Source organism: Folsomia candida, unplaced genomic scaffold (genome assembly GCF_002217175.1).
Source record: "Folsomia candida strain VU population unplaced genomic scaffold, ASM221717v1 Fcan01_Sc001, whole genome shotgun sequence".
Lineage (NCBI taxonomy): Eukaryota > Metazoa > Arthropoda > Collembola > Entomobryomorpha > Isotomidae > Folsomia > Folsomia candida.
Window position 1 is genome coordinate 23,081,552 of NW_019091193.1, and position 26,043 is coordinate 23,107,594.

General features: G+C 38.4%; 6 protein-coding genes across 11 annotated transcripts; 2 read left to right on the forward strand and 4 right to left on the reverse strand.

Moving 5' to 3' along the window:
• Positions 1-532: 532 nt before the first annotated feature.
• LOC110863444 (proclotting enzyme) lies at positions 533-2,746 on the forward strand. Its single transcript, XM_022112755.2, has 7 exons — positions 533-916; positions 1,049-1,304; positions 1,394-1,590; positions 1,694-1,789; positions 1,868-1,998; positions 2,097-2,225; positions 2,299-2,746. Exons 1-7 carry the CDS (start codon positions 625-627, stop codon positions 2,647-2,649), a joined length of 1,452 nt encoding a protein of 483 aa, XP_021968447.1. The 5' UTR covers positions 533-624; the 3' UTR covers positions 2,650-2,746.
• LOC118433838 lies at positions 2,640-9,688 on the reverse strand. Its single transcript, XM_035846163.1, has 7 exons — positions 9,509-9,688; positions 9,286-9,389; positions 4,055-4,246; positions 3,640-3,982; positions 3,357-3,548; positions 3,091-3,274; positions 2,640-3,035 (listed from the first exon to the last, which is right to left on the reverse strand). The coding sequence occupies exons 3-7, from the start codon at positions 4,161-4,163 to the stop codon at positions 2,832-2,834; spliced, it is 1,032 nt and encodes a 343-aa protein (XP_035702056.1). The 5' UTR covers positions 4,164-4,246; positions 9,286-9,389; positions 9,509-9,688; the 3' UTR covers positions 2,640-2,831.
• Positions 7,971-16,604, forward strand: LOC110849509 (Krueppel-like factor 10). The gene is made up of 9 exons (XM_022096922.2): positions 7,971-8,418; positions 14,031-14,216; positions 14,296-14,558; positions 14,620-15,072; positions 15,184-15,221; positions 15,298-15,349; positions 15,426-15,471; positions 15,560-15,663; positions 15,745-16,604. Exons 1-9 carry the CDS (start codon positions 8,350-8,352, stop codon positions 15,860-15,862), a joined length of 1,329 nt encoding a protein of 442 aa, XP_021952614.1. The 5' UTR covers positions 7,971-8,349; the 3' UTR covers positions 15,863-16,604.
• A 141-nt stretch (positions 16,605-16,745) lies between these two features.
• On the reverse strand, positions 16,746-18,045 carry LOC110849517 (vitelline membrane outer layer protein 1 homolog). The gene is made up of 4 exons (XM_022096933.2): positions 17,820-18,045; positions 17,425-17,649; positions 17,171-17,351; positions 16,746-17,087 (listed from the first exon to the last, which is right to left on the reverse strand). Exons 1-4 carry the CDS (start codon positions 17,988-17,990, stop codon positions 17,011-17,013), a joined length of 654 nt encoding a protein of 217 aa, XP_021952625.1. The 5' UTR covers positions 17,991-18,045; the 3' UTR covers positions 16,746-17,010.
• Positions 18,046-18,541: 496 nt separating this feature from the next.
• Positions 18,542-25,954, reverse strand: LOC110852853 (dentin sialophosphoprotein). 6 transcript variants are annotated; one of them, XM_035856584.1, is made up of 7 exons: positions 25,432-25,954; positions 21,525-25,359; positions 21,441-21,470; positions 20,841-21,279; positions 20,517-20,742; positions 19,252-20,422; positions 18,542-19,114 (listed from the first exon to the last, which is right to left on the reverse strand). In XM_035856584.1, the coding sequence occupies exons 1-6, from the start codon at positions 25,891-25,893 to the stop codon at positions 19,880-19,882; spliced, it is 5,535 nt and encodes a 1,844-aa protein (XP_035712477.1). In that variant the 5' UTR covers positions 25,894-25,954; the 3' UTR covers positions 18,542-19,114; positions 19,252-19,879. The 6 variants fall into 6 exon arrangements, with proteins under 6 accessions (XP_035712477.1, XP_021956682.2, XP_035712486.1 ...); XM_022100990.2 differs by having other exon boundaries at positions 21,441-24,680; positions 24,867-25,359; positions 25,432-25,953; XM_035856593.1 differs by having other exon boundaries at positions 21,441-22,436; positions 22,701-25,359; positions 25,432-25,953.
• Positions 18,601-19,113, reverse strand: LOC110863468 (N-acetylaspartate synthetase). The gene has a single exon (XM_035859726.1). It carries the CDS (start codon positions 19,111-19,113, stop codon positions 18,601-18,603), a length of 513 nt encoding a protein of 170 aa, XP_035715619.1.
• Positions 25,955-26,043: the final 89 nt, after the last annotated feature.

The following is a 26,043-nucleotide window of genomic DNA, read 5'->3' on the forward strand; positions in this document are numbered from 1 at the left end:
GTGAAAGATTTCAGCGAGAGGTCAATAGCGAAAAAAATGCATAAAACTAACTTAAATTCAAATGTCATTGCTAATTTGTAACTTTTACTCAACCTTGTATTTATTATTCAGACTAGAAGTATACATTTTCGCAGTCTGTGTCAACATTATGTTGCATATATGACCGGACCGAATACGCATTACTTCCGAAAGTACAGCAAAAATTATGTCATGTTTAATCAGAAAAAAATAATGCCCCGTTAACTAATTAATTATTAGTTTCTGTCAGTTCCATAATTTGGCTATTTTGCAGGTCCCAATCTTAACTAATTGTTCCGTGCAGATGGTTATTCAAACAGTTCTTCTCCATTTGTATGGTAATTTTTTGCTAGCTCTGGTACAAAAATGCCTGGGTTTCAGTCTATTCTTCACATTTGTCCCATGATAGATACTAATACTATCAAAGAGATAATCAATAAGCTCATTCATATTGTAATCCGGGAACAATAAACTCATTAAATTACCCCATAAATTGCAGTATATAAAGAAAATCCGAGTTCATTAGAGTTTTATGCATCATTTATTTATTTAGGGGGAGCCAAAACATTTCAGGAAGACATATACAGGAGTATATATTTGTACAAAATGGTGTTCCTGATTTATTTAGCTCCAATTATTTGCCTATTCGTGGGAACCGAGGGCACAGGTTCTTTCCTCAGAAATCCTTCGACCTCCGATCTGCTCCCGTTCCTTAAGGCCGCCCCGATCTTCCCCACCGTCGCTCGACCCATCTTTCCACCCCTCATCTCAAACGCCCGAGTTGACTACGGAGTTGGATTGCCAGGGGGCCGAGGCAGTGCGACGGATAGCTGCTCAGAAAACAGGACCTTGGCCTTGTGGGATTATGGCGTCATCACTTCGCCCAAATATCCAGAAGGTGCGTTTTGAGCTATGACTGAACATGGAAATTCTAGAAAATTTGTATATTTAGCATATGTACAAACTTGCATATTAATTAATTAATCGTGTACACATTTGTAATACGCTGTTGTGCACATTTATTCATTAGACTATCCTCCTTCCACCCAGTGCGAATGGTTACTGTCGGCCCCAGAAGGAACAACAATCCACGCCACCATTTTCGATATTGACATGCAGCCTTGGTTTTTGAACTATTTCGACTCACTCTCAATCTCAAGGGACGGGGCCTTCTATGCCGTCGACAATTATGCTGGTGATCAGAATGAAAAGACTCCTTTCACCGTGCTCTCAAATGGGACCAAGTTGGGGATTAGATTTAAGTCTAACAGCATTTTAAATTACAGGTCAGTCGAGCGGTATCAAAATACTTTTACATACGCGCTTTTTATTAGGAAACATGTAATTAATTTGGCATACTCTCCACCATGATTAGAGGATTTAAACTTGCCTACGTCGTTAAACCTGTCGACGCTTCACAAGGAGACTTTGAGTCTAACGATGACGGAGTTTGTGGTCGCTCAACTTATGTCCCCACTGAATCAACGACTACTACGGTTGCTCCAAGTGAGTCGACGACCACTTCAGCTCCCTTAGACAACAGTACTCGAATTATTGGAAATAGCTCTGCAGGTAAGTCATGTACCATACAAATACATACATAAATGCACTAATTTGACCAACAGGAACGCAATGACCTATATGCACGTATATGCTATGCTTCTGTATATTTCAGACCCGCATTCATTTCCTTGGATGGTCGCCATGCTCATTGACCACAAATCATTTTGCGGTGGAAGTGTCATTGACGAGACCCATATTTTAACGGCTGGTAAACTTGAAAATTTCGTTTCAAAATTAGATGAATATTTTGTGAATAAGTTTTAATTTATGCTTTCATTTATCACAGCCCATTGTACCAGCGGTGCTGAACACATCACGCTGTTGATCGGAGCCCACAACATTAAGGCATCCAAGGAAGAGGAACCCAATCGTATTGTCGTAAACGTGACCAAGGAGAATATCTTTACTCATCCAAAGGTATATATTATTCATTTATATATATATTTTTTTATATTTTTTATATTTATATATATATATATATATATCTATTTTTTAAATATTTTTTTCATCCAAAGTACAATATGGACAGCATCACTTACGACATTTCAATCATTCGTCTCCCCGAGAAACTCACATATGCACCCAACATCGGTCCAGTTTGCCTTCCAAACAGGAAACATGTGGCCGAGACATTTGACAAAGAGGTGAGTTGAACAAAGAGGTGATGATCAAAAGAGGAACAATTATGCAGTGAAAATGACCTTATGCTGTGTGCAGGCTGTTACGGTGGCTGGGTGGGGCATCACAGCTGACCGTGGAAAGGTGAGCCCTGTGCTCCAAAAGACAAACGTGACCATACTTGGAAACGCTGCTTGTCGTCACACTTTCCGCGACATCCTCACCGGAAATAATATATGCGTTAAGACAACACCGACTCACTCGCCATGTCGTGGGGATTCAGGAGGTCCTTTGATGATACGAGAGGGTGAAGGGGTGGACCCACATTACACCGTTTTGGGGGTGGTGTCTTTTGGAACTTTCACTTGCGAACGTGGTTTCCCAGTGGCCTTCACACGCATCACAGCTTTCTTGGATTACATTACTGAAATTACTGGAAGAAGGCTTTAACAAATAATTCCGAAGTGTTTCATGTCACATTATTTATATTTACAAAGCATAATAAAACTACACAAGTTCACAATCCGTGTTTGTTTTCCAGAATAAATATGCGTTTGTGCATACTACGACTTGTTATTTGCATGCAAATCTACTACTTGTGTCAAGTGCAAATTCTGCCACAAATATTTATTTTATAATGCCACTGCCAATTTTGATTTAGCTCTTTTTCCAGCTTTTGACTTGTATATTTTTACCCCCCTGGGAATTGCCAATAATAAATCAATTGTTTGATTCAAAATAAAATCAAAGAACTTTGCTTTGGTCCCCCGTTCGATCCAAAGAATTTGCACATGTCCCACTCCTCCGTATATTCGGAGGCCTCGAATGGCGGCCACCTTTATAAATTTATTCGATTATATGATAACTGATGTTATCGCTTGCTGTAATTACCTTTCTTGAGAAATATCCACGACGTCCATTCCATCCAGTCACTTTTGTCAACAGAATGCGTAGATCGGTGGAATTGTCAGCGATTACATGACAATATTTCAACATGGCATTGGTACATAACGCCAGCAATAATGAGATAAACGGCATTTTGTGATAGATGACGAACGGGAGTGAATCGTAGAACCTTTTATACAAAAAGGTCGAATAATATACATTATGTGCAACAACTATTGGGAATTTTTAAAGTCCAAGTAATTTTCAGTAACCTTAAGGTTGCAAAATTTGTGACGATTCCGCAAATCACGGTCATCTGCAGCTGAATAAACAGCGCCGTTTGATCCAAGGACCCACCTAGTCCCATCACAAGGTTAAGATTATTCTGCTGATAAAGCACCATTTTCAAGAGGGCGACATTTTTAATTTTTGATATTCCACACTCATGAATCCTTTGCGTTATCCTGTACAATGTGCAGCATGCATAATTAAAACCATAATATGTATGTCGTAGAAAATTGATTAACTATAAGCAATGCATTAATTAATTAATACCTGTGCATCACTCCAATACAGTTGCTGATCATCATTTTATACGAGATATGCACCATGCAGGCCAAGGGCCATACCCTCCCAGTTTCCATAAGTGCCAAGAAAAATACACTTGACCTCAGAAATCCTACAATCATTTCTGTGGTCCATGCCGAATCATTTGCATATCCTAAAAACACCCTTGTTTGATGAAAGAAGAGGTAGCCAGGATCAATTTTCAGAAACACTGCGACACACGTTACGACAAGTGCGGAAGGGTAGCAAAATAAAGTGCATGGTTTCAATGCCTTAACAAAGAGGTCATTGTCAGGCTCAGGTTTTAGTCGTCCAGCAGCGTGTGAGTTTTCTAAGCAATTTTTTAAACAAGCGTTACCAATATTATCCATACACGTTAATGAGAAATTTAGTATACATTTACCTTCTAGGGCTTCCAAGTTTGATTCAAGGGTCAGAAGTTGGTTGTAGCCCGTGACAAATGAGCGTCCATTGAGTACCATGTTGATGTAGACTGAGATTGCTGCAATCATGACAATGAAACTTGTCCCATTGGCAAACAGCACTGACAAAGGGACGTTTTCATCTCTTGATATGAGTTGCTGTAAGATTAGTCCTGCAATCATGGAGACGATTATGAAAGCGCAACAGATATCAAACTCCCAAATAATTAAGTGCGACAAAGAATTGCAACGCAGTTTTTTATTCTTTAAATCCCATTCGATAGGAATTTTGTTCCATTTTTGATACGTTTTAGCGTAGGTTTCATACGCTGCCAGGATGTACTGCGAAGGCATTCTCAAATAGATATTTTATTCTGTATAACTTTAATTTGTACTGGACATTGTTTATTTGTGGCTGACAAAGTCGACGACTGGCGAAGATATTCCACGGACAACTTTACAATGTTAAGCTAGGATTAATTCCATCAAATCACCGTTGAACAATACATTATTTATTTGTTCAGACATATTGCTTCTTTATTTCGAATAAATATTAAATTATGTAGCCAAATTGTCAACACAAATCGTATATTAAAATAAGAGAAAAGTTGGCCTTTGGTTAAATTAGAATCAAACAATAGAATCTATCAATTAAGCTATGATGACTGATTAAATTGTTATCTTTAGCAGAATCAAAATCTTTGGAGGTAATAATTACATGAGAGGCAAGCTAGGCAAAAGTCTGGAGTTTCAACTGGCATACACATTTACATGCATTTCATATGTGATACCTAATTCACTTTAATTTGCCAAATTTATATTAATATAAGTGACTGACTCTCCATGACCGTTTGATTACTTACAAAGTATGAGCAGAAATTGAAATTATATTTCTTTTATATAGCATATCAAACCCGATCAAATTAATATTTGTGTAGTCCAGATAAAAGAATTGAAAGTTTCAATTAATATTGTTTCAATTGGAAAGTTTCAAATTGAAACCATATTTACTTACATCTACATACATCAGTAAATCACATATCTAACATACACTTGACGAATCTGGGGACACATACAGTTCGGACAATATACATAAGTAAGTGGACAGTCTCAATTTTAGATTAATTTTAAAACTCGGTATCTCATAGCGGATCTAGTTGTTTAAAAATATTTTTATGCCACACATATGACATATGTACGTAATATTATGTATAAATTATATGGGATTCACAGCTCTATAAGACCAATTTCTATTACTTTTCCAAGTTAGATTAATCACAACTTTTCAGATTTAATAATAACCACAAATCTGTGGAACCCAAACCGATGGTTGTTATTAGTTGGCTTTAGTCTATGAGAAAATATTGTTCACGTTATGACTAAAATCGATCAACTACTTAAGCTTGAAGGGCACATGATGTGCTGTAAGATTTTGACGCAAAATTGAATTTTCGCTTAGCTTAGCAGTCCGTAACCATTTTGCTGTTGTGAGAAGTACGGACAATAGTTTTTCTTGTCTTTGATGGATGGCTTAAGATGTTATGGATGCATTCAAATATGTCCCGTGACATCAGATTTTTGCCTGTAATGGACGGGGTCGAAATTTTGGTCCTCTTAATACAAAACCGTTCATGATTTTTGAGTTTCGCTTTTGGGATGTCCTTCGGCCTCACATCATTTTTTTTATTTATTCCCCGGTAGTTGCTGGAATAAAAACCATCCTCAGTGGACATTGTAAGGGTTCACAGACGCAAGTCTTATCACAAAAATTAAAATTTTAAATTATGCTTTATTATAAATTCATCTTCAAAATCTCATCTTCGCCAGCTAAATGCATATGCATGAATATAATCTCTAAGGATAAGCCAAACGGGTCTGTGTACAGCATCGACATGTTGTTTACAGAAACAATTAAAATTGCTGACGTATTTATATGCAACTTTAATTCAAAATATTTTAGTTAAGACCCGGATTCGAAAATGGAAAGTTACAAATGAACTGTGCATGACATAAATTTTTGCATGCAAATATGTACTTCCATGATTTGTAATATTAAGGGCCTGGGGGAAGTTGCTTAGAAATCACGTCAACTTTGACGATAAAATTCAGCAATGCACAAGAGGGCAGATTTTTTAAATTATGTTTAATGAGTTAATCATATCTTTAGATTTTACTTGAGTTTTTTTTGACGATCTGCCCTCTTGTGCAGTGGAGATATTTGGTCGTAAAGTGAGGACAAATTGGCTTAGAATTGCCAAATTAATGGCAGGAATTGCATTTTGAGTATCCATGGAACAAAAGAAACAACTTTTTTCAAAAACTTGAGGGACTTGAGGGAAACTTTTTCAAAAGCAGTGACAAAACCAAAGCTTTTGAACGTGAGTGTCCCATAGAAACGGTGTCAATTAATTGTGGTCGTAACCTAACAGAGCGATAATAATCTTGGGGCCCTGGCAATTATTGTTGCTAACATAAAATCAAGTAAATCTTCCCCCGGGCCCTTAACCTGATCTCGAGCTCGACGCAAATTGTTTATCTGCATTGAGGCAGAAATTACTTTCGACTTGTACGTACTTATTAATTATTCGATCGTCATAACATATCTTCCGTCCTCTATTATTTCGTATTAGTTAGCATCAATGTGAAGCTTTTAATTAGTATCGTCATGGAAAACTTGAAAAGCTATTAATAAATTTTGTTTGTCGACATGAAAAACACGATTTACATTTTGAAAATATAAATTTTCTTTGGTAATTTTGGTGCTAAAATTTGCATGCATAGAATAGCAACTTATTTCATGCTATAATGTACCTATTATTGGTAAGCACTGCATGCTGATGACACGACGGACACAGCCTCCTCTCGTAAACAGCATCATCAAGATTAGTCAGTTTTTGCATTGTTTGTTGTTATTTCATGTGTGGCATTGACTATTATGACGGAGATTTGGGTTGGTTTGGTGGTGTGTGAGTTCAAAGCTCAACTGGTGTGCACGAGTTTCCTGAGTGATCAGACCAAGTGCGTGCCGCTGTAGTGGAAACAGGGTTCCCCTTACAGTCGAGAATGTCAAAATGCTGAAAGGTCCTTCATAAGATTCTACCTAAAAACTAACCGAGAAATCATAAGTCATTGCTAGATGAATGCTTATGTAATTTTACGTCGATATATATGTATCTGCTATTGACGTTACATATCCTAATTAAAATCCCTGAATAATTGTATATCTTTCCGTCTATATTTAACTTCAAATCGATTTTTCCAAAGTAGCCACTTTAAGTTTAACTAGGACATTTTTCAACAAAATTCGTTACACACGTTTAGGTTCGTTTTAAGAAAAATGCAATTTTTTGTTTTGAGAAATTTTTAGAAATTTTTGAAATTCTAAAAAGTTTTTCTTCTATTTTATTTTTCAAATATAAATATTCACAATGAATATTGAGCACATTCACAAATTAGAAATTCCCATCAATATTAAAAATATCTCAGATGGTGTATAATGCGTATACTAAAAAACGTAACACATTTTAACGCGCAAAATTAATTGGTCAACATCTAAGACATCCTAATATATGCAACTCTATATATGAAGACATCACTGCAAACTATGTCATATGCATGCTATTGCATACAATACTTTCCTCTAAAGATATGAGATATCTGTTAAAAAGACACATGCATGCCCTAAAAATGTCACTTGGTACGTACGAGACTCACTCGCCTGAAATCCTTGTGTCCAACATTCTCTTCCGGTCAGATGAGATGCACAGAGGAAGACGAGGAACCCTGGTTGCGTGAACATTCGCCAAACACTCAGCATTCACGTGGACAGTCGCCGCACCCTCCGCCGCGATTGGCCAAAGGGGCAACCTACTCGACTCGACGATGAGACAGCAGCAGTCTTTCCCATCACAACAGTCGCTCTCCAACCTCCAGAGGAGAAGAGTTGAGTTACCACGCTGATTACGCAACCACTTTCATGCACTTTTACATACACTTTGTTATCTCGCTCACTTACCAATTATCAAGTGTACCAAGATAGTTCCCGGAAATTCCGGAAATACACAACCACACATTTTTACAACCTTACAAATTTGAAACGATTACGCCTATTTCATGATAATTCTCTTTCCGTTTTATGAAAGAAGTCATATCCCGCCTGTGATTACAATACAAATACAAATACAATTTTAACTCAAAAGTGATATTTCTATTAAAAACAAACTATATATTCAAGTGATATATTCACGTACATCGATTCCATACACTGCTCTTCACAATGGCTTTGGATCTAAGCATGCTGTCACCACCCAACACACCACCAACTCGGGAATGTTATCTCGACAAGGTAAGTTCCAAGCAATTAGTTGAGCAAATTGAACTTGACGTAGTATAAATGGGGAAAGAAGCTAGGAAAAATGTCGTTTTATGCAATTAATGGGAACGAAGCAACATTTACTCTTTAATTAAAGAGACAATGCTTTCCCACTTGGAACAGTGCATAGTATTTTATGCCGGGTATTCATACACAGTCCCAGGTTTAGATATCCTACGTACTCAGTAGTGCATTAATAAGTAAAAAAATAAATAGTTGCCAATTTGATGGGTGTAAGTACTTAGGCTGTCATCTAAATAGAGTTGGATTTCTTTATATCCTTCACTCGTTCATGTGCATGTGCATGATGCTATCACGCACCCGACACATGCACAATTTGGACTTTGTTGTGTGGAATCGTTTGAGCATGCAGTGCGTCACCGATCTGAAAAAATGGCATCCCTCTTTTTATGCAACGCTTTATTTCGCTACTAACTGAGGTATCCGATATGGTTTTTTAAGCCTATTATATAATACCCACCTACAATTTAATATCGCCATTATTTCTGGACAACTTAAATATTTAGTTACAAATTCAAAATTATTAGATCTCTGATTTTTTAAAAATTCATAATCATAAATCTGTTGATTGATTTGTCGCGTGGTGATTATCAACACAATAGTTGATTGACCCCTCGTCATGATACTTTGTCTCTGGTGATTGCATTATATGCCAGTCGTGCAGTGACGTCATGCAATTCATGTTAACGCAACGCTGAATTTTAGTACTCAGGTGACGATTGACATTCATAAACACCTTTACGATACATGCATATATCACCAAGTATAATTTATTTACCTTCACAATGCATATGTAAGTTACAGGCTATAACTACTTACCTTACTTTAATGGTAATTCACGTTTTTGCCAACCCTCAAACGCAGCATTATCCTGTATGAAATTAGAACCATTGGTGCGGATTCTATGTTGAGCAAGGCTCAGTCTGGAAAATATTGAATGAATAATGTGAATGACTGATTTTAGCTGCAAAGTCATTCCTGATTAATTTCTCACTCAGGTAGCCCTACTCCTTTATTTATTTATGTATTTATGTTTATTTACCTGCCCGTGTTTATTGCGGTAGATTATTGTGTCTGATAACAAGTTTGAAGTGGTCTGAATTCGGGATTTACCACTTGAATCCCAATATTTCTAATCCCGACCTACATGCAAATTTGTACGTATAGCAGTTGTAGAAAGCTACATAGTAATTGCAACTCGGAATGAAATTGCATCACTCATCCTCCTAATTAACTCTGCCAAAACTAATGGCCATGAATTTCATAATGAATACATAAATTGGCAAAAGTATTGATACATGGAATGATGAACTACATATTTACTGAACAAAATAAGGCATGTCTCTCTCATCTTCTCTAGAATGGTGCAGGGCAAGGTTATCATTATGAATGACATGACACATCATGCCTTGATTGGCCAAATCAGTTGGTTTGTTTCGGGTGTGGTGGTTTCACCCGTTGACAATCAAATCGATACATGGATGGAGGATGACCTGACGCTTTTCACGCTACTTGGACGAGGTAGTAGCAATTTTGGGACTAAAATAGATTACTGGAAGACTAGTCTTGTGACTCGTGGTTTAATGGAAATGAGATGAAATTATATAATGTGCAGCACGATGGACTCGTACATTATGAATATATTTATGTACATCTTCTTAATCTCCACGTACGCGATATTTCTGTTTCTGCTAATCAGTATATCCAGCCAGAGAGCTTTGTGATTTCTTACCGAGGAATTAGAACCACTGCTAGTTCCACTGGATAGGAGATGTCTCATTCTCGTATTTTCTTAGTTACAAAAGCATAGATGTGCATTTGTGTATGATACATCTTATTGGATACTTTAAGAAGCCACGTAGCTACATACCTATATTTACATCTGCAACAAATAAATTAGTTTTTAGCCGGTGGTAAGTAGTTTGCAATGTATGGCAGGCAGAAAATGCTATACAATGTCTACAATGGGCAATGTTAGTGGAGCACTGGAAACTATTTAGCAAATAGTTAATCACTTAAACGGATGAGAACGATCGTTTCACTCGAAGGTGCAAATGTCAATTAGCTTTTCTCTTGTGGAAGTATGTATGCACATAAAAGATCCGTGTTCCCATAATATTTATAATGATACTCGTCCGTCCATAATTTTCCATGTGTTGTGTAAATAGCCAGGTTTACATAAGACTTAAGACGCAATATTTCTTTAGCTCCGCCAAGTTTGCCAATACGTTTTGTAGATTCATACATACATACCAGTCAGCCAATATTCGTGAATGCATGAAATTTGGTCGGAACATCACAATTAAATGGATAATAGAGGATCTACATATAACATGTTGAACTTTAAAGATCCAGTGCAGTTGAGACTTTCAAATGTCATGAATATTTATTATGCTGTGCAATGAAGACAAGACTACGTTAATTTGACTTGTTAAGACATTAACTCGAGATGCGGCCAAAGTCCAAGCAGGAGTCGTTTTGTTCCCATATATAGATTTTTTAGGATTCTAATTTGGTTCCGGAAAATTTAAGCTAATGGATACCGTCTCGCACTTTATTTATGCTGCAGCTACATTGATCATGCATAGATCAGTACAAAGTCCAAAGTTTATATTCCGAGGTATGTAGACCCACAAATTCATTAACCTGGACGTTCGCCAATACCATTAAAATTTACAAAACCAAGAAAGTTCGCCAATGCCATCAAAGTTGGCAAAACCAAGAAAAACAACCTGATTTTTAGGCGTCGTCCCGTCTCGTAAACAGAGACAACAACTTTACAACAACGTGTCTAGGGGACCAAATATGCTGCTTTTGAGGTCCAAATAATAAATAAGTGAGCAGGAAAGGAAAATAGGAATGTTTCGCACTTTATATCCTGTTCTGTCCTCATGAAAGCTATTCCATTTGTTTGTGGACCAAAGGGCATGAAATTGGTGAATTAGCAGTAGTTTGTAGTATGACAAACAGATACTATAATCGTATGGATACGATGCTGCGTGTTTTTCCTGGTCTGTCTTGTTTACTGTTTTCCTATTTTTTGCATTCTTAAGAGGTTGCTAAATTATCCTTCTTATTACATTGCTGTAGTGCTTGGAGCAATGGGTGCGCGTTGCGTAAAGTTGATTTGGCTTATCATCATCGCCACTGACTGACTGCCTCACTATGCACCACAGACTAGTGCTGATCACGCATTGTTCACGTGTACACGGTTTGGTTCATGGACTTTGTCCCGTGAAGAAGATTCAGCAACGTCATTTCCACTCCGATGATAATAGCGTCATATATCTAGCAGCTAATAATAAATGGTACACACACCACCACCAGCACAATCACCACGTACTACACTGATATTCCACATACAATTACATACGCTACATTATGATATTATCATCAGTCTATACACAATTGTCAATAAAGCCAAGGGTAATTTTATGACCACATGACGATGACTGGTCACATCCATTTGTTAGCAGTTCCAACTTTGTGTAAATATACAAACTTGGATAAGTTCTCTAATAAGCTTTTGTAGAAATATTTCTATCAATCGAATATCCAAAACTCTCCGTCTCTACTATTAATCAGGCAAAAAATTAAAGAAAAGCTGCGATGCATAGTTTATTTTTACAGAAAAAATGCAGCACGCAGCCTCGGCGTGCGGTGCGGTGGGTCACACGGAATATGCATGTAAAACCCATACCACTTACATACACTGAATGCGTTACACATTGCTCTGCGTCTGTGCCTGACATCGTAGAAATTCGTCCCAAGATAAACTCACCATTCATTTAAGCTCGATACTGAAACTTTCTTAATCTCAAATACATGATAAAAATGTGGGACATGCATTTAATTTTAATGTTTAACTGGATGAATGACTAAATCCTTTGCACTTGGTCGCATAATTAATTAATTGGGAGTAGGACAATCCGGTTGGGAGACGGTTTGGCGACGATAATCAAGACACGGAAGCTATGCAGCGGGACATTAATGCACATACATGTCTTACCAAATAGTTCGGCTTTGGTGTAGAAAATTTTGTTTGACATCCTTATTTTCATTTTCTTTCAACTTAAAATACCTTTTTGTTACACTATTTTGGTCGAGGCATGCACGCGCAGGTAAACAATAATACTAACGACTGGATATTTTACTTTCCTTATTAGTATTATCACAAGTTAAAGAAGCAAAGCCCCACATACACAAATCTACTGGATGGATATGTATTATCTCGCCTTTCTTCTTATAACTGGTTCTGTGTTACTTAATGAGTTCGTGCTTGAAAAGCTGTGAAACAATTTCACCCGCAGAATGGAAATAAACATCCACGCTCAGGCTTCGTGATCATGTCCAATGTACAACCTTGCCTTGTCGCGGTTGAGGAAGCGCTTCGTTTTCACTGCATGAATGATTTACTCCATGCATAGGACAAAGTCCGACCTTTCTGCCTGATCTGATGTCTTTGTAAAATTAATTGTTTCAGATTGGACATCGAGTACAATTATTGAACAGCATGTCATTATCCAAGTGTTGATATGTTGCAGAAATCTTTGAAATAAATTCTGTTTGCGTCATTTTATCCGCTCTTGTCATAAGTGCACTTTGACTTTGCTTAGTTGGCAGACTTTTTAAGAGTGAGAACTTTGCTCTCTGCTCAAAATTATGTAATGCAACAATATGATGTTAGCACTTTGGCGTCTCGTGCCCCAGCCAGAAACAGCCAAAAGACTTGGATTGATATCTTTGTCCCAGATAGAGAGATGAGGAGGGTATAGCGCCAGACACGCTGGTTGAGCATGATCGGTAGTAGAGCTTATGGCACCACACATGGAATTCAGCTGCAATTACGTATGCGATTATCACATATGAGGAAAGGAAGAAAGTCAGAACGGGTGCAATTTAGACCCTCCCATTCAATCGGGTTTTATGACAGAATGCGGCGAAAAAGATGACGCTATGCATGTGAACCGGTCTTTGATCGCACTGCCCACAATTGGCATTGTTGCATAAATAATTACATGGCCAAAGTCCAAAGTCGCTTTCATTTTGGGGAACACCATCCCATCCTTGCAAAATTTATTAATTTTGTCACGTGTACATTACGTGGGGCGGTTTCATCCTATTAATTGCTACTTACACACATATGTACATACATGCACCAGCACTTGCGGAACACTGTATGATATGTTTGTGGTAAAGTAAATAAATAGTGGATTGCATCACAAAAAGGCTCGCCACGCCGCCGAGACGTGCTTGTCTGGCATGAGCTACAATGTTGATAATTGTGGCGATATTGTAATATAATTATTAATAGTGATTAGGGTCAGTTTTAGGTTACGTGGGTGGAGACACACACTATAGTACGCAATGCTTACCCAGTATTGGATAAGGATACCACAAGGGACAGATGCGTGGCTTTAGTTTTGCTTATCAAAGTTGATAAGCAAGATTCATTGATATATAAATATGCAACAATTAGTGTTCGAAATGGTCGGGTGGATTGTGTATAAGAAGGGATGCGACCTGCACTGAATTAATCAGTCCACTTTTTCTCTGCTTTACAGAATGAGGTGGAGATGGAACTTGTGGCACGCAGTCTACTTTCCATCAGTCGGGGGAACATTACCAAGGATCGAGGGGGTCCAATACCCACGGATGAACACGGCTTCAGTCTGCCACTCACCCCACAAACGTCTGATGCTGAGAGTGACATTGATTTGGACCATTCTTCAAACGATGGATCTGTCAAGGTACCCATACTACCCGTTACATGTGTAAAGGGGTTGCACATAGGAAAGTCTTAATTTCATGCCGACTTTTACTTACTAGAGAATGGATGCATCTGACTCCGATCCGGAGTCTTCCCGTGCCTCGGTGATAATGCTGGCTCATAAGGACGGGCGTTATACTCGGGCAACTTGCGAACAGCAACAAGGAAATCAACAAGACTATCAAAAGTCGAAGCCAAACAACTACGGTTTCAACTGGAAGAAACAACGCGCTCTCATAGAGCTAAGTGAAGAGCAAAAGGAGCTGACCCCACCTGAAGTGCCCCCATCGAGAAAGACGACGGAAATGACTAGTGGACACAGGTAAGTCGGACATTTATACAATTTGGAGGAAAAAAAAACTTAACAAATATTGTTCTCGTAGGGACAAGAACATACCTTCTGGAAGGGGCGTGGTGGAATTTGGTGGCGACTTCCCCCAATTTCCCCCTTTGTCGCCACCATCCAGCCGCGTCCCGATAAACCCTCCAACCATTCGTCCCATTGCCCCCAAACTTATGCCCATGCTCACCCTTATCCCCCTCAACAACAGCAATGGTCAACACCAGAACCATCATCATGCAGGGCAACCACAACAATTTCTCTACATGCCTGGAGGCGGAGACTTTATGTTTCCACCCTTTCTGCTCCCAGGAGGGCCACAGCCCCAGCATCTTCACAACAATGCAGTGATAACTTCAACCTTCTCAGCACAGCAACCAATTACTAGCAGTATTGCTGCTATTAATGCTGGAAAAAGCACTCCAGCCGCAGGAGTTCCTGAACGCAGACGAACCTACGCCTGCCTCAGGGAAGGGTGTGGAAAGACTTATTACAAGTGAGTAACAAGTTTATTAAGAAGTAATATTTAGTAGTCACGTCACTTAATTTCCATCAATTTTCAACAACGATTCCATATTTAATTCAAAAATTATTCATTATGTTTTAGGTCATCACATCTTAAAGCTCATGAACGCACTCATACTGGTATGATTTTGACTTACATAATTCACATATGAAAATCTGCACAAGTCTTTAAATCCTTTTATCTCACCTCTTCTAGGAGAAAAACCTTTCGCCTGCACTTGGGACAGTTGTGGCAGAAAGTTTAGTCGGTATGAGCATGAAAACTGAAAACTTCTTAACCAAATCAAGGTTGATTAATAATTAAGATTTGTGCTGATTCTGCAGTTCCGACGAACTTTCTCGTCATCGCAGAACTCATACAGGAGAAAAGGTAAGATTAATTTGATATACATGCATATTCTTCTACAGAATGGTTATGCTTAATATATGTACTAATTCACACAAAAATTCGATTCCAGCGATTTCAGTGTTCCAATTGTGGACGCCGTTTCCTTCGCTCCGATCATTTGGCAAAACACGCTAAACGCCATTTGAAAGAGCAAAGAAAAACTGCGACTACTCGGTGAGATGGATTTAAAAAAATAAAGTTTTGGAACATTTAGAATAAATAATTTACTAACTCTTCTCATTTGCAATTTTGCAGGGAAGCGCAAATCGCACCGGCAGCAGCATTCCGCTTCTTCCTGCCGCAAACGACTGATAACTTCCCCAACCCCCAATTTCCCCAAATGCCTCTCCACCACATGCCAATGCGCATTTAAGATGTTAAAAAACGGTTGTAGTCCAAACATAGACCTCAGTAGAATTTATTGCAAATACGACAAACATTACTGATTTCGAATTTTAATTTCATTGGGTTTAGTTGAATTACTACAAATGTAGTGTCCTAACTAGCGCTATGCATATGCATATATAACTAATACTAAACTGATATATATATTTGTATGTTATTGCATGCAATTTTTACCTGATTCCGATAGTTGTTGGTGCTATTTATACATAAATAAGGATGTATAAATCCTGCTAAGTTGTTGAAGGTTATTAGTAGCTAAATATTGTTCTTTGTCAATGACCTTGCACGGCCAGTTTTATCCAGTTTATATACTTTTTCTACATTTTAACTAACCACAATTTTCCACTTATCTCTTCTACACTCTTACTTTTAATTATAATTGTTATAATAATAATAACTAATTTTAGGCTGGATAAATGCGACAGCATACATACATATGTAAACTACAATATAAACTAAACTAGTCAGTATCTTAAGGCTCTGGGGTACAAATTAAGTGAAATGTATCTACTTTTCTATATGCAAATGTGTGTATTTTCCAACTAAAACACTTCCAACTACTCTATTTATTATTTTTATTTACATGGACAATTAATTAATTATGCAATGACTTGAGATGGTACACAATACATGTATTAAATGCGTAGTCTAATTTATATTTTTAAAATACAATAAAATAATAAACATCAAAGGAATACATTTACAGAATATTTATTTGTCATACATTTCTGAAGATTTTTATCCTGATGCACGGACACGCTTGATGTAAAAATTTTACATCAAGAAGTACGGGAATTTATATTGTTCTGTCGAAATTTTACACAATAATTTAGTTGATTTTCTAAATCCAATCTCGTTTTGACGTCAAACTTGGTCACTTTTGTTTTTATTCATCAAATTTTTTGACATTTTAGTGGAATTGTCAGTTAAACAGTAGCTACATATTTGATAGATTATTGAAGTGCATAGAAAAAAATAAATTTTTGAGATATAAACGATACTAAACGTATTATGCTTATTGTCAATAAATATTTCCATAAGTTATTTTTATCCACTCATTTATTCGGCATGTCTTAAATATGTGTCCATCTTTGCCGTATGCTAATTTTTGAAAAGTTATCCAGCGATAATTGGAATGACGTCGGTAAGTGAGCAACACTTTGCAGCAATATTATTCAATCCTGTATCGTCTCCTGTATTTTACAAACACAGAAAAATGTGTTAGTTTCGCTAAAAATTTATAATTGTACTTGTTACTAATTGTTAACAATGTTACCCAAAACTTGATAAATTTCCACTTTTGTCTTGATACCACACAAAGCATAACCCGTTGGGCACCTCTGTACACCTGTGTAACTGACATTGTGAAATTTGTGGCCTTCTCCATTATTAAAGTAGCCCTCAATTTGAGCCCCATCCGCACAAAGCACCTTTAAATTAGATGCACCAATGTCATCCTAAAAAGAGAAAAAAATACTTTTATAGAAACGAGGCACAATATTTATGTCAATGCCAAATCTACTAACGCACTTTATATTTTCCTTGTGGTTCTTGAACTTCAAGATCAAATCCGACTGCGTAAGTAGTGCAGTTATTCACGTGGCCCCAGTGACCAAATAATCCGACACTGCTCGTCACATTTTCCCAGGTTAAATAACTTTGACCAGCTTCGTCCTCCAACGTGGTGGGTGTGCCGCAGTAGAAACGAACCCCGTTGAGACCTGTGTCGTCGACAATACTATGCTTTCCCTCGACCTATTTGTACATGCATGTGTTATCAGCATAACGAGTAACGTTCGACTAAATATTGTAACGCATCATGTCAAATTGGATGTGAATGCATAATAATTTCTAATGGTTCCTTTGTACACCAAATCTCCTAAAATACTTTACCCAATAATTTAATAACTACTGAAAGTATTTACCTTGACTTGAAATGCAGTTACAAATAGTCCCTGAGAACAGTTTTCCATCCGTCCCCATCTTCCAAACGGTGTGACATCTGGAGCTTGAATTATCACATCATTCTCATCCTCCGCAAAAACCGATAAGGATTGCAAAAGAAGAATCCAACACGTTATTCTAACACGTCCCATTTTTTTCCAAATTCGTGATGTTTGTGTGCAATAAATCGGTATATGAAAATAAACACCAAACAACGCTCCTTTAAATAGGAGTGATGTATCTGGTGTGCAAATTTTGACCTAATTGTTCTTAAACGTTGATCGATGAAAGTGTAACAATGGGCTAGTTAGGTAAGGTTGCTTGATTGAGATTATGTATATATGGAATCCTTGGACTGAAACCTTCAATAAAGTTTTGCATATATGTAAAGCCCGAGCCAGTGTTGATCGCAATGTGCTTGCATAACTAGCTGATCGTTCAAAACAGTGTACATATTCTAAATTTATAGGCGTTTAGATAAATTTGAAGTTATCGTGATGTGAAGATGGTTACATAAGCCCTGGCTGTGGCTAAAAATTGTCAAAAACAATTATGTTTGGATGCATTATGTACATATTTACATATACATATTTGTACGTGTAAATCAATCTGACAATTTCATTTGTCCTTGTTAGAATATTATTTGTAAAGGCCTTGCTAAATTTACTCAGAAATTTAATATTATAAATATGTATATGATAAATACGTACGTTATTGTATAATATGTTTATTATTGTATCTAACAACAGTTACATTCTGTGTTTATAATTGTTTTTTCATTTCTTGAAATACAAGTTCTCTTTTGGCGTCTCCAACTCCAAACTTTGAAAAAGGCGTTGTTTTGCCCGTTGGCCTGAATCCTCTTCGCTCGTAAAACGCAATAAGTGAGTCCCGAATGCTAATGACATCAATAGTTACGGAAGTGCAGTTGTTGTTGAGTGCAAAGTTGTCAACTTCCTGCATCAGCATTTTCCCAAGTCCTTTTGCTTGAATTGAAGGCTCCACGCACAACATTCCCGAGTGAACTGAAGTGCCGTCCACTTTACAGTACACGCATCCCACAATTTTTCCAGTGACGGGGTCCACAGCTTTGATCATGGTTAAGTATTCTTCTTTTAACTGTTGTTCCAGCATCTCAGGCGTGGTTCTGATCCCGCCAAGAAAATCTGCCTCGGTTGTCCACCCTCCGAGATCCTTTCCTCGGTAGCAGCGATTTACAAGAATAGACAAATCGGAAACGTCATCCTTTCCGGCAGGGGCGAATTTGTATGCCATTCTAACAAGAGAGTGAATATTTACTACATTGTGATTTCTTACCTTACCTCACGTAGAAATGATTTGATACGTAAAAATACTGCATCACTTAGATATTTTTTAAGATGAAAACACTACTTAGCGTGGTGCCAAATTTACCTCTTAATAAATTATGAAGCGAAAGTCTTATTTAAATCTGCGTCTATGATTTTTCAATATCAATTACAGCAAAGATCAACCTTGACTAAAACCCTAAACGAACGTGACTAAGCTGACGTACATCTGTCGTTGTACTTATCATGGTACTCGGCAGTATCACCTCGATTGGCTCGATTCAATAAAGATAAATGTATGATCTCAAGTGTTTAAAACCGAATTTTGAGCACGAGCCGACATTTTAATTAACAATGCAAACAAATTTACTTATCTGCATTGGACAGAAACCTACCGCATTGGTTTATGTACATCAAGCAGTTGTGACTGAGAATGATGGTTTCATATTGAGATGTGTTTTTATATGCACCTTTCGCCAAATGTGAAGTTTACCGAAATTATTCGAAATACGATTAACTTGGATGATATAATATTTTTATGACCACAACGATATACATATGTACATAGATATTCACTAAAAATAATTCTCGTTGGGACAAAATGCATAAATACCAACTAAAAGTATTTAGAATATCTCGTAATTTGTGTTCTGGTTCACCTCTATTGAAATGAACCAACCTGACATTCCAATTTGATAATTCTACACAAGAAACATTAGACTTAAGTGTTTTGTTTATTCCCAATGCTCCGTGCAAATTGTCTTGAATGCAACTTCAAACTGAGTTGGAGATCCCTTTGGTTGAATTCTAACCAACTTCTCGTCATCCGGATTTCGTGTTACGGGACAATCTTTGAGGTTAATCGAGATGGTGAATGTGACGGTACCATTTGCAGATAGTTCGTCGCAAATCGTTGTCTCTTCGACCGTGTCACCATTACAACTGGAGAAATATCGAATATTTAGACTTCCGTCATCCTGATCAACTCGTTCAAGCGTCGTCCTCTGCTCGATTTTCTTGTACTCATCAACCAGGAGCTCAACGACGTTGGAAGAATCAGTGTTTAGCACACCAATCGCAGAGTTTGGAATGTTCCTTTGAAGATTTTCGTAATGTCTGGTCGAAAATTCGGTGACTCCAAATATCGGAGTTATATTCTCCTCACTAAACACGTTTATGATATCCTGCTCGGAGGGATAATCATAGGTTACTTCTCCAGTGTATAAACCATCTCCATTGAGAGAACAGGCACGGTTGAAGGGTTGCAAACCATACCGCTGTGACATAATGATATATTGAATTAATACCGGATTTGGACATACATACATAAAGTATTTGACAAATGTATGCATCTATATGTATTTTCCTCACTATCCCATCCGGTGATTTATGATAACGTGCGTCTGTCAATAATAGCAAAACATGTCGGGAATTATTTCTCCAGCCAATTTCAGAAGTGCATTTTGCTATTTGAAACATGGCATCCAGTTGGCTTTCTGCAGTGTCTCCGCCATCTTTTATTAGTGCGCCCGACACGGCTGAACTAAACTCGCCCTCGCTGAGGTTGGCTAGTCGTAGATGGTTTCTAAAGCTGTAACTGTAACACGATAAATAATCATACGCATTTAAAAGGGAATGCAATTCAATGGCATGATAAATAATTATGTAGACTACGTGTTTGCGTATTTATCTTACTCTCCATAAAGATGTGAACCGAAATTAAACCATGGCTTATCCACATGACTTCCGTATCCCAAGCGATAATCGTCCGTCATATTTTGGACTGCTGCTAATAGTTGGGAGCTTAATTGGATTAGTTTCTCCCTGTCATCGGCCATTGAACCAGAGAGGTCGAGAAGGACATAAACATCTACTGGGTGAGATTGTAAGTTAAATGTTACTGTAAACGTTTTGTTTTCATTTGGACACAATGTTAGCGTCTGTCGTGATGACACTAGTTCTGGATCAACCATCACGTTAATGGCAGGTTCTCCACAAATTCCTTTGCATTCATTTTGTTCTAGGTTAGCGTACGTGTCGCATAGAAAACCCGTGTATGTATTTGACGTGCAGAAGGAGCAACCATTTTTCAGACACTCGGACATTGAGTGAGAGAATGCAGAACATTCTAATCCTACCAAGCACATAAAGTAGTAATTAGAACAAATTCATCAAGCTCTATCAAATCGATTTATCTATGGATACCAACGCCGGTCGTCTCATCAGGCATATTCGAAGTCGTTGGTTGTGTGGAAAATTCATGGCTTACAGATGTTTGACTATAAATTGTCGTACCTGGTTCATTCGACGTGGAAGTTGACAAGTTTGGATCGCTTGTACTTGAATCGGTAGTATGTGGATCGTCCGAAGTTGACAAATTTGGATCGCTTGTAGTTGAATCGGTAGTATGTGGATCGTCCGAAGTTGACAAATTTGGATCGCTTGTAGTTGAATCGGTAGTATGTGGATCGTCCGAAGTTGACAAATTTGGATCGCTTGTAGTTGAATCGGTAGTATGTGGATCGTCCGAAGTTGACAAATTTGGATCGCTTGTAGTTGAATCGGTAGTATGTGGATCGTCCGAAGTTGACAAATTTGGATCGCTTGTAGTTGAATCGGTAGTATGTGGATCGTCCGAAGTTGACAAATTTGGATCGCTTGTAGTTGAATCGGTAGTATGTGGATCGTCCGAAGTTGACAAATTTGGATCGCTTGTAGTTGAATCGGTAGTATGTGGATCGTCCGAAGTTGACAAATTTGGATCGCTTGTAGTTGAATCGGTAGTATGTGGATCGTCCGAAGTTGACAAATTTGGATCGCTTGTAGTTGAATCGGTAGTATGTGGATCGTCCGAAGTTGACAAGTTTGGATCGCTTGTAGTTGACAAGTTTGGATCTCTTGTAGTTGAGTCGGTAGTATGTGGATCGTCTGAAGTTGATAAGTTTGGATCGCTTGTAGTTGAATCGGTAGTATGTGGATCGTCCGAAGTTGACAAGTTTGGATCGCTTGTAGTTGACAAGTTTGGATCTCTTGTAGTTGAGTCGGTAGTATGTGGATCGTCCGAAGTTGATAAGTTTGGATCGCTTGTAGTTGAATCGGTAGTATGTGGATCGTCCGAAGTTGACAAGTTTGGATCGCTTGTAGTTGACAAGTTTGGATCTCTTGTAGTTGAGTCGGTAGTATGTGGATCGTCTGAAGTTGACAAATTTGAATCGCTTGTAGTTGAATCGGTAGTATGTGGATCATCCGAAGTTGACAAGTTTGGATCGCTTGTAGTTGAATCGGTAGTATGTGGATCGTCCGAAGTTGACAAGTTTGGATCGCTTGTAGTTGAATCAGTAGTATGTGGATCGTCCGAAGTTGACAAGTTTGGATCGCTTGTAGTTGACAAGTTTGGATCTCTTGTAGTTGAGTCGGTAGTATGTGGATCGTCTGAAGTTGACAAATTTGAATCGCTTGTAGTTGAATCGGTAGTATGTGGATCGTCCGAAGTTGACAAGTTTGGATCGCTTGTAGTTGACAAGTTTGGATCTCTTGTAGTTGAGTCGGTAGTATGTGGATCGTCCGAAGTTGACAAGTTTGGATCGCTTGTAGTTGAATCGGTAGTATGTGGATCGTCCGAAGTTGACAAGTTTGGATCGCTTGTAGTTGAATCAGTAGTATGTGGATCGTCCGAAGTTGACAAGTTTGGATCGCTTGTAGTTGAATCGGTAGTATGTGGATCGTCCGAAGTTGACAAGTTTGGATCGCTTGCAGTTGACAAGTTTGGATCGCTTGTAGTTGAATCGGTAGTATGTGGGGCATTCGAAGTTGACAAGTTTGGATGGCTTGTAGTTGACAAGTTTGGATCGTTTGTAGTTGAGTCGGTAGTATGTGGATCGTCTGAAGTTGACAAATTTGGATCGCTTGTATTTGAATCGGTAGTATGTGGATCGTCCGAAGTTGATAAGTTTGGATCGCTTGTAGTTGAATCGGTAGTATGTGGATCGTCCGAAGTTGACAAGTTTGGATCGCTTGTAGTTGACAAGTTTGGATCTCTTGTAGTTGAGTCGGTAGTATGTGGATCGTCTGAAGTTGACAAATTTGAATCGCTTGTAGTTGAATCGGTAGTATGTGGATCATCCGAAGTTGACAAGTTTGGATCGCTTGTAGTTGAATCGGTAGTATGTGGATCATCCGAAGTTGACAAGTTTGGATCGCTTGTAGTTGAATCGGTAGTATGTGGATCGTCCGAAGTTGACAAGTTTGGATCGCTTGTAGTTGAATCAGTAGTATGTGGATCGTCCGAAGTTGACAAGTTTGGATCGCTTGTAGTTGAATCGGTAGTATGTGGATCGTCCGAAGTTGACAAGTTTGGATCGCTTGTAGTTGAGTCGGTAGTATGTGGATCGTCCGAAGTTGACAAGTTTGGATCGCTTGTAGTTGAGTCGGTAGTATGTGGATCATCCGAAGTTGACAAGTTTGGATCGCTTGTAGTTGAATCGGTAGTGTGTGGATCGTCCGAAGTTGACAAGTTTGGATCGCTTGTAGTTGAGTCGGTAGTATGTGGATCGTCCGAAGTTGACAAGTTTGGATCGCTTGTAGTTGAGTCGGTAGTATGTGGATCATCCGAAGTTGACAAGTTTGGATCGCTTGTAGTTGAATCGGTAGTGTGTGGATCGTCCGAAGTTGACAAGTTTGGATCGCTTGTAGTTGAATCGGTAGTATGTGGATCATCCGAAGTTGACAAGTTTGGATCGCTTGTAGTTGAATCGGTAGTGTGTGGATCGTCCGAAGTTGACAAGTTTGGATCGCTTGTAGTTGAATCGGTAGTATGTGGATCATCCGAAGTTGACAAGTTTGGATCGCTTGTAGTTGAATCGGTAGTGTGTGGATCGTCCGAAGTTGACAAGTTTGGATCGCTTGTAGTTGAATCAGTAGTATGTGGATCGTCCGAAGTTGACAAGTTTGGATCGCTTGTAGTTGAATCGGTAGTATGTGGATCGTCCGAAGTTGATAAGTTTGGATCGCTTGCAGTTGACAAGTTTGGATCGCTTGTAGTTGAATCGGTAGTATGTGGGGCATTCGAAGTTGACAAGTTTGGATGGCTTGTAGTTGACAAGTTTGGATCGTTTGTAGTTGAGTCGGTAGTATGTGGATCGTCCGAAGTTGATAAGTTTGGATCGCTTGTAGTTGAATCGGTAGTATGTGGATCGTCCGAAGTTGACAAGTTTGGATCGCTTGTAGTTGACAAGTTTGGATCTCTTGTAGTTGAGTCGGTAGTATGTGGATCGTCTGAAGTTGACAAATTTGAATCGCTTGTAGTTGAATCGGTAGTATGTGGATCATCCGAAGTTGACAAGTTTGGATCGCTTGTAGTTGAATCGGTAGTGTGTGGATCGTCCGAAGTTGACAAGTTTGGATCGCTTGTAGTTGAATCAGTAGTATGTGGATCGTCCGAAGTTGACAAATTTGAATCGCTTGTAGTTGAATCGGTAGTATGTGGATCATCCGAAGTTGACAAGTTTGGATCGCTTGTAGTTGAATCGGTAGTGTGTGGATCGTCCGAAGTTGACAAGTTTGGATCGCTTGTAGTTGAATCAGTAGTATGTGGATCGTCCGAAGTTGACAAGTTTGGATCGCTTGTAGTTGAATCGGTAGTATGTGGATCGTCCGAAGTTGACAAGTTTGGATCGCTTGCAGTTGACAAGTTTGGATCGCTTGTAGTTGAATCGGTAGTATGTGGATCGTCCGAAGTTGACAAGTTTGGATCGCTTGCAGTTGACAAGTTTGGATCGCTTGTAGTTGAATCGGTAGTATGTGGGGCATTCGAAGTTGACAAGTTTGGATGGCTTGTAGTTGACAAGTTTGGATCGTTTGTAGTTGAGTCGGTAGTATGTGGATCATCCGTGGACGTTGTAAATGGATCGTCAGTGGACAAAGAGGTAGTAGTCGGAGGATCTTCTGAAATTGGTGTTGTGTCAGTGATGATATCCGTAGAAGTTCTGGCGTCGGTAGTGGAGTGGTCCGTATTTAACGTTGTAAGATCAGTATTTGTCGTGGATTGCTCCATTGTTGTATCTGTTATTGAATTTGTAGTGGTCTCAGTGGTAGTGTGATCAGTTGATAGTGTTGTAGGGGTTGGTGGAAGGCAGTCATAATTTCCATCGTGCCATAGAACTATTTCATCAATTAACAATTCGGTATCCACATCAAGAATACCAGCTATCTCCACCTAAATTAAAATACAGCTAAATTTAATTTTACGTTAAATTGCTTATTAATGGTGCCCACTTATTGAACTTACCACTCCTAACGAAATGTCTACGGTGAATTGCTCGTAATCCCAAACGAACACATGGTGGGACTTCAAAGTGTGAAAGTCATCTCCAGAGTCGCCAGCCACTTGTATTGGCCAAATCGTAGTGCGCGTATCGAAATTACAATATTTAATTGAAAATTCCATTGTGGTTGAGTTGCAAATATGCTTCTCCACATTGAATATGAAATGATAAAATTCAGAATGCTCGCTTCCATCGTCATCTTGACCCTGGTCTCTAGTGATGTAAAAATATTGGGAAGAAGGCTGCAGTGGAAGCCCACCAACCGGACCCGAATCTTTAATTTCCCAGTGTATTTCTGTATCAAAGTACCGAAGAAAAGAATTTCTGTCCGATATCACTATTGCCTGGTCGTCTTGAATTTGACCAGATACTACAGAGCCAAGGACAAGTAATGCTCCTACCCATACTAAATATAGCGTAGCCATATTCCGAGTAAAGTAAGTTTTATGCAGTAAAGTCACCTTGACACTGAAAATCTCGTACCTATGACACCCTGTCATATATGTAGAATCTGTGCAATCAAGATAATCCAAACCTGGATGAACATGAATTATTAGTTTATATGATACTTATGG